This window comes from Camelina sativa, chromosome 9 (genome assembly GCF_030686135.1).
Source record: "Camelina sativa cultivar CO46 ecotype springtype chromosome 9, ASM3068613v1".
Taxonomy (NCBI): domain Eukaryota; kingdom Viridiplantae; phylum Streptophyta; class Magnoliopsida; order Brassicales; family Brassicaceae; genus Camelina; species Camelina sativa.
In genome coordinates this window covers 19,834,781-19,852,990 of record NC_141888.1, presented here as the reverse complement: position 1 = coordinate 19,852,990, position 18,210 = coordinate 19,834,781, and the positions used below count along the sequence as shown (strand labels likewise).

Below are 18,210 nucleotides of genomic sequence, written 5' to 3'. Positions count from 1 at the left end.
ATCTCGTTTTCATATTTAATTGATTGCTACCACCTATGTTTTCATGTTTTTTATTCAATGTTTTCTTATTTTTTATATTCTTTCTTGTCATTTTCATTGTAAAATTTTATGGTAATTGTCATTGTTACTTTTACCATCAGATTCTTCGTTATACTCTTCTTCTTCTTCTTTGTCAACTTCTTCACATTCTTCCACTGAAAAACCTTTTTTTTAGACTACCACACAAATTATTAACCCATAAAACTCCAAGACCAAAATCATTTATTTTTTCATAAAATTTGTGCAATTCATAAAGGGGTGAGTTACTAGAATATTGCATAAAAGCTTCCTTATTACAAAAGTAACATACAATTGTTTGTAATTACTAGACTAACACATTGTACCTATACTACCCCTGAAACTAGTGTTGAGAAAACACGTAATTACGGCTAATGCCATTAGAAAAAAAAAAACATTGGAAGTTGGGACTAAGTCTATCGATCCTTTGATGGTAGATTTATACACGTGGACTGATTAAAGGTGTACGTCAGATATTTTTGGTACACTTAGTTGTAGTCTTGGTACACTTATCGGTCACTGTAGATGGTACACTTAGTTGTAGTGTTGGTACACTTATCGGTCGACGTACATGAAATCGATTCGTTAGATTAAGTTGGTAGAGGAATTTCCCTTTGATGATAGACTTTTGTTTTAAGCGCGTGTAGCGGCAAACGTAACAGGGTGGGAAGATATTTATGGTAGACTAATGGCCTGTTGCGACAGATTTATGCGACAGCCTTCTCTCCTTACAAATATTTTTGGTATACTTTGTTTGTTTATTGAAATAGTTTTCGTAGTGTTGTGGTAGGCTTCTTGTCCGTGGTAGATTTAGTAAGCAAGATTGACAGCTGTAAAGTCTTACCAGAATAACACGAATTTGTTTGAGCTGGCAAAGACAGTTGAGCGTTGCGATAGACTTATTGGAAGAAGATCTAAACACCTTTACTGTTCTTCCGATCTATGGTGTTCATGTAATAAAGTTTGTAGCAGATTCATCAATCGTGTTCTGTTTGTCTGCCAGAGCAAACGTCTTTTTCCTACTCAGTTTCTTTAATCTTTGATCTCGGTTCATCCATGGAAGAGCAAGATATCGTATTGGCGTGTGGGAGGTGGAGGGTAGACAAAAAGCGATGGTTGTTTGATGTTGATACTAGGAAAGGGTGCAGGATTATAGTTGCCGATAAAGAAACAAAGTTTGAAGACTTTACTGCTATGGTGTACGATGACTTTGGTTTCTGTGAAAGAACTTCCGCGATAAAGTTGAGCTATATGTTAGATAGATATAAAAAAGTGGATGTTATATGCCACCGGTGATTGTTTCGAATGGTCGGCAGTTTCAAAACTTTCTCAAACAGCATAGGAGTGAACTCATCCGGCTATGCGTTGAAATCGAAGCTAAATTTGGTGAAACCTTGTTCGAGGAAGTTAAACCGAAAACCCCAGAACCAACACCCAAGACCCCTGAAGTCGTTGTAGATGATTTCGTAGGCGTGGCAGAGGAAATGGGAGAGAAAGATGATGAGTAAGAGAGTCGGAAGGAAGACGGTGAAGATAATGTAGGAAATGATCTAGATGAAGATGAAGCAGATGACGAGGACAACAGTAGATTTGATTACTGTGACGACAGCGATGGTGCAAGTTCAGGGGATGAAGACTATCTGCTGTACTCCAACTTCACCCCGGATGAAGCAGAGGAATCATTGGACGACGGATCTGGGGGTGGGTCTTGTATAGAGGAAAATGTGTGTAACACAGAATCAAATAACCGTACCCGCAAGACTAACTCTGCAGCTGATGCAATTGAGAAGGAGGTTCGCAAAATAGAAAACGGAGGTGGTGATATTGCTGTGGGGGATAAGTTTGATAGCAAAGAAACGTTGGTGGCAAGGTTGAGGGTGCTGAGTGTATTAGATAAATATGATTACAATGTTCGATATTCAACGCCCGTTTTGTTAATCGTTGAGTGTTGGGTAAAAGGTTGTAAATGGAGAATACGGGCTTCAACCATGGGTGATTCGCCGGTGTTTCATATTCGCAGATATTGTCGTGAACATACTTGCTCTGTTACGGAACGATATGGCCGTAGCCGTAATGCTAAACCACCAATCCTAGGTCAATTATACAAGGATTATGTTGGTGGTGTGGGAAGTTCTGTTGTGCCAAATCTTGTTGGGGATGGGCTCAACCTACGATATGGTGTACAGGTTGGCTACTGGAATACTTTAATATGTTTGTTTTATGGTTGGCTCTGTGAGTGTACTTGTTTATAGGGTGTACAAACAGATCGTAGCTTAAGTTTGTTGAGTTTGTCAGAAATTAGTTGATTCTATGGCCTGCACTGCACATATATATAATTCGATCTAGTTGATTTTGTTTAGTGCTGATGTCTTTTACTGACCATTTTCATATAATAGCTTGGCTACTGGAAGGCACATCGTACACTTATAAAGGCGCGGGAGTATGTTAGGGGTACACCTGAAAGTGGATACGCTGAATTATCGGCATATTTATACAGGCTGAGGTCCTCTAATCCGGGGACCCTTACTAGACTGGTCGTTGATGTAGAAGACATATTCAAGTATGTTTTCATTGCGATTGCTGGATGCATTAAGGGTTTCAGGTATATGCGGAAAGTTGTAGTTGTAGATGGAACCTTTTTGAAAGGTGAAATCAAAGGGACTCTTCTGATAGCGACAACACAAGATGGGAATTTTAATATTTTCCCTCTGGCGTATGCGGTTATTGATACAGAGAACGACGTGTCGTGGGAATGGTTCTTTACTCAATTAAGTAGTGTAATTCTTGATGATGAAGAGCTTGCACTGATATCTGACCGGCATAAATCTATTGGTAAAGCTATCGCTAAAGTGTACCCCCTGGCAAGTCGAGGAATCTGCACTTATCATCTTCACAAGAATATTATCCTGAGATTTAGTGGGAGCGAAACATTCCGGCTGGTAAAAAAAGCAGCTGCAGCATACCGTGTAGTTGATTTCGAAGAAATCTTCCAGCAAATTCAAGAAGCAAATCCGCAACTGCATGCTTACTTGGTTCGTGCAGATGTAACCAAGTGGAGCAGGGCGCACTTTCCTGGTGATAGGTACAACTTCACAACGAGCAATATTGCAGAATTGCTTAACAAAGTACTGAATCCTGCCAGAGCCTATCCCATTGTAGAGTTACTAGAAGCTGTTCGGAATATGTTGACACGTTGGTTTGCTACAAGGAGAAAACAAGCTGCCGCAATGCCAACTTTACTCACCAAAGGAGTGGAGAACCTGTTACAGGTGTGACATTCATTAACATATCCATCGATATATATGTTAACGAAAGGCATGAAAAATGTTAGTGGATATGTTGTGTTGTTTTGGTTATATGAACTTACTCTTTGATTTACTCATAGGCACGTATTGAACAGTCAAGGCGTCTAAAGGTTCAAGAAATTGATGAAGATCGATTTGAAGTAAGTGGTGGTAACTCAACGCATGTTGTCAATCTGAGGTATAAGAGGTGTTCATGTAGGCGTTTTGATCTAGAGAGGATGCCATGCGTACATGCTATCGCAGCCGCATATACGGCCAACGTATCAGTTATAAACCAGCACCATCCATACTTCCGCAGAGACAGCCTCTGCAGTGGGTATGCGGAGGCGATAATGCCGATAGATACATCCTGCATCGTTCCTACTGATATTACACCGTCCAGATGTAAACCGCCTTTTGTTAGGAATCCTCCAGGAAGGCCAAAGATGATGAGGAGGAAGTCTTTTGTCGAGGTTGTGTTGGAGACGAAGCGGCCCCGCAAACAGCATGCTTGTTCTCAGTGTCAACAGGTTGGCCACAACCGTACAACATGTCCAGCTAATACGTAGTGCATGGGCGACAATAGACGTGTTATCTTTTCTTGGCGTGAGGATAATACTCTTTTTTCCTAAGTGCCAACATAGCTTTTTGTAACATGTTTATGATGGCCCTTTTTAATTTCTAAGCCCACATTTTTGTTTAACTATAATTGTTGGAGAAATTGTTCCCGACTGCCCTAGATGGGCCTATTACTCGTGTGGGCTTTTTAGAAATCTCAAGCAAACGGTTTTCTGTTTGAATAAGAAGCTTTTTAAAGCGAAATATATCTGTTTGTGGGCTTTATATGGTCCATTAGAGAGGACATAATGCGATGGTTGGATAGTGTTGACATGTTCACTTATCGTAGATAACTATTGTTATGTACGTACATATATTGCGGAGTACTAAATTTTATATTTTGTTGACAAAACATAACCATATATTATCCATAATCAGCGTAACATTAGGTTCACTCAAAAGTACAAACACACCGGGGAAAAAAAAGTTAATAAATTGCATAGATCTGTGCTGGTTCTTTAAATAAATATGCTAAACTCCCTGAGTTCTCCCTTTCGCCCATCTAGTTCCTTTATTCTCAAGGTACTGCATTCTCCCCTACGTGCTCCATTATATGTTCTATATAGTAACGTCCAGCGATTTCAGATCTGCGGTAAATATAGAAAGTGTATTAACGTATTTGACAGTAGCAACAAATACAATTAGATATTTTAGTAGGAAAACAAAGAGCTTACATCTCCTTGTGATGTTCCATTCCCTCGAAATCTGGTTTTATATAGAACAGCGAAGAGGCGGTTGTGTTGACGAGGCAAGGAGCACCTTCAGAACATTTACAAAATTAGTTGTATATGCTTTCACAAGGCTGGTTTCCTTATCTGATCTATCAAATCGAACATACCTTCGTAGCTTCCAACCTTCCAGAACCGCAAAATACAAAAGACGGGTTCGGATGTAAAAGTAAGATGACACCCGAGTGCTTCCCAAGCATTTATGAAGCGAGCAGCATAATCATCTAGGACACGACACTTGAGGGTTTCATTCCTACGATTTTCTCATGTTAATATTGAACGGGCATACGAAAAAACTTTAAATGTAAATGTATTGAAAAGGTAGCACAAATCTCCTTTACCTCCCATTCAGTAGGGTGAGGACAACTTCATTGGCCGCATTTGCCCCCTCGAGCAATCTTCTGTCTTCCACCCCAACTACACACCCACAGACATCTGATTCGGGGTAGACACATACTTTAAATGTTACGACCTATGTATTTTGATATGAAATTGTCTACTAACCTATTTATTTAGTATCAGGCCTAAAAACTAGTGATAATCACAAATATATCAATTAGCAAACGTTTGTTAACGTTGTTTCAAACGATTTGTGTAATTGAAAATTGAAGATAAGCGTACCGAATGATATGGAATGGGTAATTCTCCCTCGAGATATATCACCCAAATCTTCGAAACGGAAGTAGTGTTTTTGATTCACCGGGGAGAGCAGGCCCATCGTCGACTCATCAGTAAATTTGATTTGGAAAGGATGATGTGTATTCCTCTCCCTAAGTGTTGGCTGGATGACCTTGAAATTCCTAATTTCATACCAATCACCATCATAGATATACTTCCTCATTTTCTTATAGGTCCCTGGTAAAAACGCCACCTCGATTGTGTCACCCTACAAATTGCATATCAATTGTGTATAAGACCACTGCGTTGGTTAACAACTTCGTGCAAATATTTTACAAAGCAAAGTGGACTAACCCGTGTATCAGCAAGGAGCAGAACCCGCTTCCAAAAGAACTCAGTAACATACCACGAATTCAAGACCTTCGCTTGGATAATCCAATTCGTTTTTCCTGGTATAAGATCAGCGATGGCAGCAACTCTAAACTCCATGGTTTTTTTCTGATAATATCGTGTTACTCGTTTCTACCCTGGGTTTGGAAAGGAGAAAGGGTGATGCTATTTAAATAAAACAAAACGTCGCCAGTAGTAGTTCCGTCTTTCTACCGACTCCCCCTCTCTCCTACTCTAATAAGCGCGACTCTTCGCTTTCTTTGTTTTTCTTTGGGTTTATATTTCAAATTTACTTTAATTCGTAGTGTACGTACAGACAACTAATTTACGTTTTGTACGTGGTTTTGTTTTATTTTTATTGTTGATGTATGCTTTCCCCCCCCCCCCCTTATGTTATGGCGCCCACCCACTACGACAAAATTGATTCAATGGTTGATATTGTAGAGTTATCCTAGTCACAATTTGGTTTAAACAAACCAAAATTTAATTACCGGTCCAGCAACATTGGAGGCCCAATATGAAAAGATCAAGTATTGTTTACTTTTAAATTGTTTTTCTCAGTAAGTCCGATGTAATTTTTAAATTTTTAAATGGGGCCTCAACTCAAACTCTAAAATTGAGGCCTTATTTTTAAGAAAATAAACAACAAATCCATACCGAATGGGCTTACTAAAATTGAGGCCCGATACCTATGTATCATAGAGATGTGTACACATCCGACTTCACCAACCGAATGCACAGTTGTAACAAAACAATACATTTCTCGTACCAAACGTAAGCACCCATGTACCCACACACACTTTGTTGTACATACACAATAGGCAGATATATCAATTGTGTATAGTTCTTTTGCAAGATAGAACAGTTAAAAAAGGAAAGGAACCAACATCAATTGGTACATGCTTAAAAATAACTAGAATCAAAAACCATGGAAACAAAAGGTCGGATTCAGTGCGCGTAAACCCTATGACGTAGATATTAGTACGGCGTTTATTACAGAAGACATTTAGATGAAACGTTTAGGGCGAAACATCTAAAGAGATAATATCACTAAAGGATCTCGGATATAGATTTCGCCAACCACCAAAGGCCGCAATTGTTGCACACCATGTCATAGTCTCGATACTTGAGAGAGTACAGACCATGCTCTAATAAACACAATTTAGCACATTCCGGAGAAGGGATCAAAGGGGCAATCGGATAGAAGAATGTATCCTTGTACGTGTTTTCTCGCGCCGTCTGATATCTACCCAGCAGCATGAACAACTCCCTGCCCAAAATCCTTGTTTGAGTTGTATTTAGTTGGTAGTGGTATGCAAAAAACAGGTAAAGATAATGACCCGCCATGTCGAGGTTCCCATGTAACATAGAAAAAAAACCCACATGCTAGTGTGGCATCATCTTCTGCGGGTACGTTACGAGTTAGAAGTGCAATACCTCCCTCAATGTCGCTTTCCTCGGCAACAACCCGGAGACCTTCGTAATAGATTGCCATTTTGTTCCCAGCTTCAAGGCATTTTTCGAAGATACGCCGGTGCATCCCTTCCTCTCTTATTCTACGATTTCGATGATGTAATTTTTGGAACCAAGAAGGATGGCAAGTAATGCTAGAGATGTTAGCATCCTTGAGAACTTGAGGCGTAAGCGCTGTTTTGACTCCCCGAGGTCCTGCCTTGACTATTGGAGCTAGGTAGTTCAAACCATCTACTGCAAGAAACCCGAAGATGATAATCAACATCTCATCTGGTAGATGAGGCATTTTTTGAGACGCAGACGCCAGCTTGCTGTGGTTTTTAAGTAGGAACTGCAACTTGTACAGAAGGGTGTTTGAAGAACTCAAAGTTCAGGTTGCACTCAGTGGGACTGGTAATTATAATTTATAGAACGCTAACGAGATACTTATTTCGCTAACACCATACCCGTTCATTGTTGTAATGTGCCGAGACATACGTCACTTACTACTGATTAATTAAAACTCACTGAGAAATAAATCACATCACGTTTATGGTAACACGACTTTGGGGGTAGGAGTTGTCACTTCGTCCAACCTACTGCTGTCATGTGTACCCTAAGTAGAGCCTAGCGGAATTTAAGAGAAATAATTGTCCAAGTAGTGTATAACGCATTTGACATCCGTTATTATGGTGGCGCCACGTAGATACGTAATAGAAGAATCTGCGTCAGAAACCTTTATTTATATTTAATTTGCATAATAAAAATTGCATGAAGGGAGATAATGCCCAAACTATTCCTTCCCATTCTACGTACACGCAATTTGCAAACTGTAATACGTACAAGGCCTTAAAGTATAAACCTTTGTACATACACGTACTTACTCTTGAACGTACACTGAAATTTTAAAAGTTGTTATTACACTAACATCTTTCAGGTTGTGTATGTCTTAGTATTATATTTAATTGGTTTTGCAATGGGAAGGTACGAGTTATATAGTTTTATATTTATAAATCATCTCCGATGGTCACATTTAGGCACCCAACCTCTTAGCTTTCGTAAACAACATATTAAGTAGCGATAGATTCCGCGTTCCTATAATAATTATAGGCCGTACAAGGATTCTAGAAGATATTAGAACTGCATTGATAACAGGATATTCGTTAGATATTACGTTTAGGGCGAAACATATTATGAGAAAAAATAACTACAGGATCTCGGACATAGCATTCAACAACCACCAGAGGCTGCAATTTGTGCAGACAATGTCATAATCTTGATAGTTGAGAGAGTAGAAACCATGCTCCAATAAACACAATTGACCACATTCCGGAGAAGGGATAAAGGGAGCAATAGGATAGACGAATGTGTCCCTGTATGTGTCTACTCGCGCCGTCTGATATCTACACAGCAACCGGAACACCCCCTTGGCCAGAAACCTTGCTCGTTCCGATTTAAGTGGGTAGTGATGTGAATCAAACAGTTCAAGAAAATGAGTAGCCATCTCGCAGTTCCCAACTAACATTGAAAAAAACCCACAAGCTAGTGTCGAGATAGGTTCCGCGGGAACGTTACGAGTTAGAAGTGCGATACCTTGCTTAATGTCTTCCACCTCGGCAACAACCCGGAAACCTTCGAAAAAAATTGCCTGTTTGTTGCCAGCATCTAGGCATTTTTTGAAGATACGCCTGTGGATCCCTTCATTTTGGACTCTACCATTTGGGTGATGTGGTGCTTGAAACATCGTCAGATGCCAGCATAAGGTGAAGATGCTAGCTACCTTTAACACTTGGGGAGAGAGCGCCGTTTCTAGACCTCGATGACCTGCCTTCAATATTAGAGCGAGGTACTCCAAACCATCAACTGCGAGAAAGCCGAGGATTTTAATCAATATTTCATCAGATATATCAGGCATTTTTCGAGTTGCAGTCGTCATTTTCACTAGATTTTTCTAAAACATTGTTTCGTATGTGTTGCAACTTGTGGAGGGTACTCTAAATAAAGGGAGAGTTGTAGTTGGGAGTTGCAGGTTTTTTAATAATTTATGGCAATGAACGGCGACATGCATAAGTGCGGTTTTAAGCTTTTTTTTTTTAAATCCGCGTTATTTTACCAATCAAGAAATATTCTGTAGTTTTCGTTTTAAAAAAAAAAAAAATTACTGTTGCGGTTTCCAAAACAATCAATTAACCCATGAACCGTATATACTTTACCCAACTACCATATACCCAGCGGTTTAATAAATTCCGCACTGAACAAAGCAATAAATTGATTTTTCTTTTTTATTTAATACTAATAGAAGTTAAAAATCAGCACATAATTCGACATAGAGAGAGGTCAAATATAGCCTAAATACGTAGTAATCATTGTTCCATACAAACCATGTGTGAATATATATAGAATGCTAACCAGAAACATATTTAGTTCACACTGTGACCAGATTTCGTAACTTAGTAATGATTACAAATACATCATATTAAACGTACTCATCAAGACACATCACATCCCTCTACTTACTTGTTAAACAACTCTTCTACGTCTTCGCATATACGACTTTTGCGGGTATCAGTTGTCACATCGCAGTTGCCAACTGGTGTCATGTCTGCCACTACGTTAAGCTGAGCGGGTAGTGAATAATCGAGATTGAGATAGTAGATTATACTAGTAGACTTCAAATCCGTAATATGGTTATGACACGTGTATACTAATAGGGGATGTGGGGGATCATATATGGTTATGATGTAAATGGGCCTAAAATATTAACGGCCCATTAAGATTCTCAAAACGACACTCCACCTATTTTGTTAGTGGATGTTTTAAAATCTTAATAATTAATGGTTTGATGTCACCTCGCCATCTTGTCTTAAAGTAAAAACTTTTGTACGTACACTATACGTACTTACTCTTGAACGTACACTGAAATTTTAAACGTTGTTATTACACTAACATCTTTCAGGTTGTGTACGTCTTACTATCATATTTAAGTGGTCTTGCAAAGTGAAGAACAAATTATATAGTTCTATATTCATAGTTCATCTCCGATGCCTTGGCCACCTTTACGCACCCAACCACTTACCATTATTAAACAACATAATAAGTATCGATAGATACCGCGTTCTTATAAAGGATACAACATTAGGTGTTACATGAACCAAGTTTAGTACACTAGGAGACATTCTAAACTAAAGGCCGGATTTATAGTACTTACATGGATTGTAGAAGATTTAAGAACTGCGTTGATAACAAGATATTCGTCAGATAGTACGTTAAGGGCGAAACATCTGAAAGATAAAATATACCTACAGGATCTCGCATATAGCTCTCGCCAACCACCAGAGGCCGCACTTTGTGCAGACAATGTCATAATCTTCATACCGGAGAGAGTAGAAACCATGTTCCCGTAAACACAATCGAGTACATTCCGGTTTAGGGATAAAGGGAGCAATAGGATAGACGAATGTGTCCCAATATGTGTTTACTCGCGCCGTCTGATATCTACACAGCAACTGAAACAACCCCTTGGCCAGAAACCTTGCTCGTTCCGATTTAATTGGGTAGTGATGTGAATCAAACAGTTCAAGAAAATGAGTAGCCATCTCGCAGTTCCCAACTAACATTGAAAAAAACCCACAAGCTAGTGTCGAGATAGGTTCCGCGGGAACGTTACGAGTTAGAAGTGCGATACCTTGCTTAATGTCTTCCACCTCGGCAACAACCCAGAAACCTTCGAAAAAATTGCCTGTTTGTTGCCAGCATCAAGGCATTTTTCGAAAATACACCTATGGACCCCTTCATTTTGGACTCTACCATTTGGGTGATGTGGTGTTTGGAACATCGTCGAATGCCAGCATAAGCTGAAGATGTTAGCAACCTTTAAAACTTGGGGAGAGAGCGCCGTTTCTACACCTCGATGACCTGCCTTCAGTATTGGAGCAAGGTACTCCAAACCATCAACTGCGAGAAAGCCGAGGATTTTAATCAATATTTCATCGGGTATCTAAGGCATTTTTCCAGTTGCATGCGGCATTTTCACTTTCTTTTTCTAAAACAATGTTTCGTATGTGTTGCAACTTGTGGAGGGTACTCTAAATAAAGGGAGAGTTGTAGTTGGGAGTTGCAGGTTTTTTAATAATTTATGGCAATGAACGGCGACATGCATAAGTGCGATTTTTAAGCTTTATTTTTTTAAATCCGCGTTATGTTACCAATCAAGAAATATTATGTAGTTTTCGTTTTTTTTGAAAAAAAAAAAATTATTGTTGCGGTTTCCAAAACAATCAATTAACCCATGAACCGCATATACTTTACCCAACTACCATTTACCCATTAAATTCCGCACTGAACAAAGCAATAATTTGATTTTTCTTTTTTATTTAATACTAATACAAGTTACAAATCAGCACATAATTCGACGTAGAGAGAGGTCAAACTATAGCCTAAATACGTAGTAATCATTGTTCCATACAAACCATGTGTGAATATATATAGAATGCTAACCAGAAACATATTTAGTTCACAATGTGACCAGATTTCGTAACTTAGTAATGATTACAAATACATCATATTAAACGTACTCATCAAGACACATCACATCCCTCTACTTACTTGTTAAACAACTCTTCTACGTCTTCGCATATACGACTTTTGCGGGTATCAGTTGTCACATCGCAGTTGCCAACTGGTGTCATGTCTGCCACTACGTTAAGCTGAGCGGGTAGTGAATAATCGAGATTGAGATAGTAGATTATACTAGTAGACTTCAAATCCGTAATACGGTTATGACACGTGTATACTAATAGGGGATGTGGGGGATCATCTATGGTTATGATGTAAATGGGCCTAAAATATTAACGGCCCATTAATATTCTCAAAACGACACTTCATCTATTTTGTTAGTGGATGTTTTAAAATCTTAATAATTAAATTAGTGGTTTGATGTCACCTCGCCATCTTGTCACGCAGTTATATCAAGTATCATTTATATCCATACCAAATACTTCCCCAACCATATCAACAAGTTCGTATTATAAAATCGTTTGCATTACAATGTGCACATAATACTTTCACTACAAATATGACCAACCCAAATCTTCCTGACGATCTGTTGGCGCGAATAGCTAAACTAATGGCAGCAAAACACTGGTGGTACATGCAGTCACTCCTACGTTCGGGAAATAGAGGCAAAACTATAGTTTACTGTCGCGACGTCTTGAAAGAGGCAAACATCTTCAACATGTGCAGTGACCCCGATGATATCATGTTTGGTGGTCGACACAGGAAGTTTTTTGAAAGGTGCCTTGATGCGGATAATCCAACGGCCATATATTATGAAGGCCTTCGTCTTGCAACAAAAGATGGGGACATTGAAGGGGCCGTAAATTTACTCCTGCGTAACGTACCAACACATGCCGACGCTACTCTTGCGTCTGCCATGTTGTGCATCTGTAAAGGGTCCGGAGTCTAGGCGGGTCATTTGCTTCAGCTGTTTTCTATAAAACACTACCCACTTAACTCCGAAGAGGTTGGAGATATGTGTGAAGAACTCATCAATGAGCTTATTCAATATGGAGCATCACACAATACAACTTATGGTGTGTTTTTTGACTACCTTGATGATGGGGAAATAACAACTCCTTCGTGCGCACTAAAATGCGCGCTCTCAATGAGGAAGAAAGACGTACTCAATATGGTGGGCCCTTACAAGCATCGTTGCAGGAAATGCACAATCTGGTGGTGCGCTCGCCGAATTAGTCAAATGCTTTGGTAGTCATAACGAAACATGTTTGCATTTCCTCGTTTCCGTGTACACCTTATCTTCTATCAATTCTAATTTTAATATTAAACGAAGTATTTTGTTAGTGATGCACCTTTGCATAATAAGGCAAGCTAATAAAGGTAACCACGAACTTTGTTAGATGTGATAACTGGCTATTAGTTTCATGAAAACTAATAGTTTATCGAATATCTTATTCTGTACATGGCTAAGACCTACATCAACAGTTACATGCCCGTGTAGCTTGAATTGAATTGTACCCTTTTATACTTAAAATTGAAACCACTATATTTAATATATAATATAGGGAAATTAACAATGTGTTTGTATCTATTAGTAGTCGTATTTAATGCAATGACATGTTGCAATTTTTAATGCTATGGCCAACTGATTTGACGTCCATATAAGTCAATTTGAATCGATATGACTTGCAGGGTTGTAGATGTCAAATATCAGTTATGTAATTTTACTTATATACGTACACGAGTACCAAAGAACCAACAGAGCTTGTTGAATACTTTTGGCGTGGCTAATAAACAGAATTAAATCATTACATTTTTATATAAATATATTCCTATACAATCAGAACATTTTACTGTTAAATACCATCGAGTTAATTACCTGTTATAGTAAAAATAAAATTACCACTATTCTCACTATATATAGATGTGTGTACGTAAGACGATGTTTTATTCCCTACACACAGCAAATACCATCCACAGCCCATATCGTCTCCAACAAAAAAAAAAAAAAAAAAAAAAAAACAATGAACACCCCTCCGAACGAGATATTCCTGGCCATCAAGCTGCCAAACCCTACAAGCCTCCTTGTCAATTTTATACCCGTATCTGTCACTCCTATCCCCGCCTTGGTCGAGGCGCTGAACACTGTCGACCTCCAAACTGTTCAACTTCGTCCGTTCATCACGTGGCCACAGTTCATCACTATGGAGTCTAAGTTCAGGCCCTACTTTGAGCTTCTCCTCTACAGGGGCCACATCGTAGCGAACTATCTTGAGGGCGTCAGGCTAGCTTCAAACTCCCCCACATTTGCTGAAGGTATGGCAAAGCTACGCTATTTTGCACCAACGGATCCGTATGCGAATTTTGCTTATGTGCTGTTCGCAACGTTTACCGGCCAAGTGATGGAGGCCGAGGCGTTTGGCAATATTTTCTGGTTCATGGTCCCTCACATGAACACCGCCGTTGAAGTCGCTGGCCTGGTTATGTTCCATGTTGCGAACCTCCATCTCCGTGGTCCCCTTTTTGAAGTGAGATCGTTGCCTTCTCTCCTCCACCACCGTAGGTGTACTTGCAGTAGTAGCTACCTCACCGGGTGTAAGTCCTGTTTTTTCTACTGGTATGCACAGGAGTTGCGCTCGTTCCTTTAAGATCCTCTTTTCATGTTTTTATTTTTTTGCGGCTTAACCTTAGTGACGACGTTTTCAACTAGGTTAATGTAGAAATATTATGTACTTGATGGTTGTTTTTTTCTTTTTGGAACCTCAAACCGTTATCCGGTGTATGCCGGATTTTATTTTATAATCAACGTATGTATTCTATTTAGTATTATCCCGCCATCGTACACGGTGCCACACCTATGTATTTGTGTACGTACAACGTAACAGGGCATCTGTGTGACGTGTATTGACGTGTATTGTGTTCCAAACCAGTTCTATTGTGTGTGACGTGTACGTACACATGGACTAGTCCCGTTTATATCGTTCTGTTTTATTTAATAACATACCCTACAAATTATCGATGTACGTACCACCGCTCATATAAGTTCACATGTACGTACCAGACGTATACAACAGCACATTAAAACAAAAAAAAAATAAACTTTAAAGAGCAGCCATTGGAGATTATAGAACTAAAGGATTTCACATATAGATTTCGCCAACCACCAAAGTCCGCAATTAGTACACAAGATGTCGTAATCTTGAAAGTTTATAGAGAAGAAACCGGATTGGATACAACAAATGGCGGCACAGTCCGGGTTAGGGATGAGGTGAGTAGATGGATAGAGGAATGTATCCTTGTACGTGTTTTGAAGTGCCACCTGGTATGTAAACAACAGGCGAAACACAGACTTGCCTACAAATCTGACCCCATGCGATTTGAGAGGAAAGTGATGTGCATCAAATAAGTGAAGAAAATGAACCGCCATCTGTTCGCTTCCATATAGCATAGAAAAGATACCACATGCCAGTGTTGCCTCAGCGTCTGCGGGAACGTTACGAGATAGAACAAAAACGCCTCGCTTGATGTCTCTCTCCTCCGCAACAATCCGGAGGCCCTCGTAGTAGATTGCGACTTCGTTTCCAGCTTTGAAGCATTTTTTGAATATACGCCTATGAATCCCTTTATCTTGAGGGCCACCATTTGGGTCGTCTGATGTTTGGATCAATAACGGATGCCAACAGATGTTGTAGATGTTTGCATCCTTTAGAACATAGGGGTCGAGCACCGTCTTCAGTCCTCGCCGACCCGACTTTAAAATTGGAGCAAGGTGCGACAGCCCATCTACTGCGAGAAGCCTAAAGATTTCGAGTAAAATATCATCAGGGAGATATGGGAGCTTATTGTGTGCTTTCGCCATTTTTTTTTTTTTTTGAGATTTCGTTATCGGAGCTATTATATATGCTTCAACAATAAAGGAGGTAGGTTGTGAAATTTGTATATATACTGTACAATATAATTACTCTGCATGTCCTTTTAGCACAATGCATAATGAAGAATAAGTTACACAGAGTAATTAGTTGGGAAAAGGTGTACATAATGCTTACGCAACATCATACTGGTTCACACGATAAAGGTTTCTCTCTCGTCGTCTCGGTAACCAAAAATATATACTGTACTCGTTGGGCAAAGCTTATAATTATTACTTGCTTAAAAAGTGATCAGTAAACACTATGATGAGATAATAGTCATTTTAAAATATAAGTAAGAATGACTTTCCACAAAAGAAGATGTCAAATCCCTGCATGTACTTGTCGCATTTAATGCTATAGCTATTGGCTGTTCCGGACGTCAAATTGGAAAGTTGTGTAGTTCGTATATAATTTGACTCAAATCCGGTTTGTAGAAAAAGATATGTTTCCGTATTAGCATATTTTACAAATAAATTTACACGAGTTCTCTAACTTTATAAATCAAATATGTAGCTGTTCAAGTGCAGATCAAGGGCGAAAAGCATCAAGTCCTGTCATCACTTTATAAGTTACCATTCAAGATAGATATTATTTTTAACTGCAGTTTATTTGTCTTTTTTGTGGTTAATGCATGAGAAATACATGCATAAATTGTATACCTTTTTATTATGCTCTTCACCCTTAATCTAGACCTGAACAGCTAAATATTTGATCTACCTGTACTCTGCTTGTAAATCTGAAACCGCTAATAACCGAATATTATTTAAAACAAGCCCGAGTAAACCATCTCTTAAAGTGTTTATCACAATTATGGTACAGGGTTTCGAATTGAGGGAAACATAATTTTGGTCTATCGATGCTTGTTAATATTTATGAGTTTAATGGTTAAGGTGTGGGCTTAGCGATATCCTCTTTCGTTTTGGTCGGGATCTCGTTATTAATTTATGATTCCCAGTTATTTGTTAGTCTTGTAAATATACAAACTATACATATGTATGTATACTACATTGGGAAGGTACATACATTTAGGGTCTTATTAAACGGACACCATGGAAAGTTGAAAGGCCGCGCCGTTTCGAGATTTCGCTCCCCGTAAATATTTAAATTGCTCTCAACCTTCGTCAATTCCTAACACAGTTTAAAGTAAGAGATATCCAAAATCTGAGATCACCATGAGCTTCAGAACCGATCGTATTGCTGAACTGGACCGCGAGAGAAGGAATTGGTGTTGGTGTATCCACGCCAAGGTGTTGAACGCTTGGTCGATTCACGAATGCTTTATAAAACGAGTTCTCCTCCTTGTGGACGAAGAGGTTAGTTGAACAAGTCTTTCTTATTTCGCTAAATCCAACAGTTTTTGATGTATAACAATTTATCTGTTATGAAGGGTTCCACAATCGAAGTGGTGTTTCTACAGGGTGAATACCCAAATATCCCGCCAAACCCTGAAATCGGTTCCTGGTACGATATTCGGGAGTTTAAATTAATCAATCCAACTCTCAAGGAGAGGAATACTCATCACCCATACCAAATCAAGTTTACGCATGAGTCAACCATGGATGTGATCCAACCTTTGAATCACAAAAATTACTTCCGCTTCGAGGATATCGATGATATAACTCGTGGTAGAGTTACTCATCCTGTTTCTTTCCGTATGTTTTATCTATAATTTCTTTAATATGTATATATTAATGTCCGTGGAATTATGAACTTGCGATGGTTGCTGAGATTCATTTAGTGGTCGTTTGGTCAGTTGAGGACATTACTTTTAAGTGTATCATTTGCAAAAGTACAAAATAAACGTTACATCCCCATTTTATTTTCCCCCCATTAGATGTTTGTGGGTGCATCGTAAATGTGGACGTCATAAGAAGACGTTACGATGGCAGGTGTATTGAAGTTGTCTTCACTCTCCTGAATGGCAGGTTAAGGACCTATTATGCTATAGACATAGTAATATACATATATATATTTGAACTTCATAGGTTTAAATTTGAAAGCAACTGTGCGTTAATGCAGGAATGAAAGTGTCAAATGTCGTCTCACAGACTTCTATGCCCATCAATTCCTCTCTGATTGGGAATTAAAGGGATGTCATATTCTCCACAAATCCGAGCCAGTGTTTTGTGTCTTCCGGTTCTTTAAGGTTGGGAGTTATGAAGGTACGTCAGATGAAATTGATATTATGATAGAAGCAAGTACATGTAATTTGTCTATCAACTCAAATACGTAAATGTGTGTAGGCGTACCATGTCTTGTACACACCAAAGCGTCTTCTAAATTCTTCATTCGAGCAGATTTTGAAGGACTTCGACATCACAAGGAGATGTAAGTTGATATTATATTAATACTTGGTATGAAAGCGTATGTGTTCTTATCTGTTCACAGTCTCACATGTACATTTAATTTTTTAAACTTATAGAAGTGAGTTTGCTGCACAACACCACATTAACAATGTGATGGGACACGATGGGACAACAATTGAAACAATTGCCCAGGAAGGAGAAAGCTCCGGAACCCATACAGAATCTGCACAGACGTTCGTCAGACTGTCCGCGGAATGAGGAATGAAAAACTGACGAGAAATAGAAATCAAAATGTTGTTTTCTATTTCAAATATTGGTTTATTTTCGTGAG

General features: G+C 39.0%; 2 protein-coding genes across 2 annotated transcripts; one reads left to right on the top strand and one right to left on the bottom strand.

The window, feature by feature from the left end:
• The first annotated feature begins 1,340 nt into the window (after nt 1-1,340).
• LOC147938351 (uncharacterized) lies at nt 1,341-3,910 on the top strand. Its single transcript, XM_087465598.1, has 4 exons — nt 1,341-1,561; nt 1,667-2,243; nt 2,454-3,326; nt 3,443-3,910. Exons 1-4 carry the CDS (start codon nt 1,341-1,343, stop codon nt 3,908-3,910), a joined length of 2,139 nt encoding a protein of 712 aa, XP_087321724.1.
• Nucleotides 3,911-4,476: 566 nt separating this feature from the next.
• On the bottom strand, nt 4,477-5,794 carry LOC147938350 (uncharacterized). Its single transcript, XM_087465597.1, has 6 exons — nt 5,660-5,794; nt 5,309-5,573; nt 5,029-5,104; nt 4,798-4,940; nt 4,634-4,718; nt 4,477-4,546 (listed from the first exon to the last, which is right to left on the bottom strand). The coding sequence occupies exons 1-6, from the start codon at nt 5,792-5,794 to the stop codon at nt 4,477-4,479; spliced, it is 774 nt and encodes a 257-aa protein (XP_087321723.1).
• Between the last annotated feature and the right edge of the window lie 12,416 nt (nt 5,795-18,210).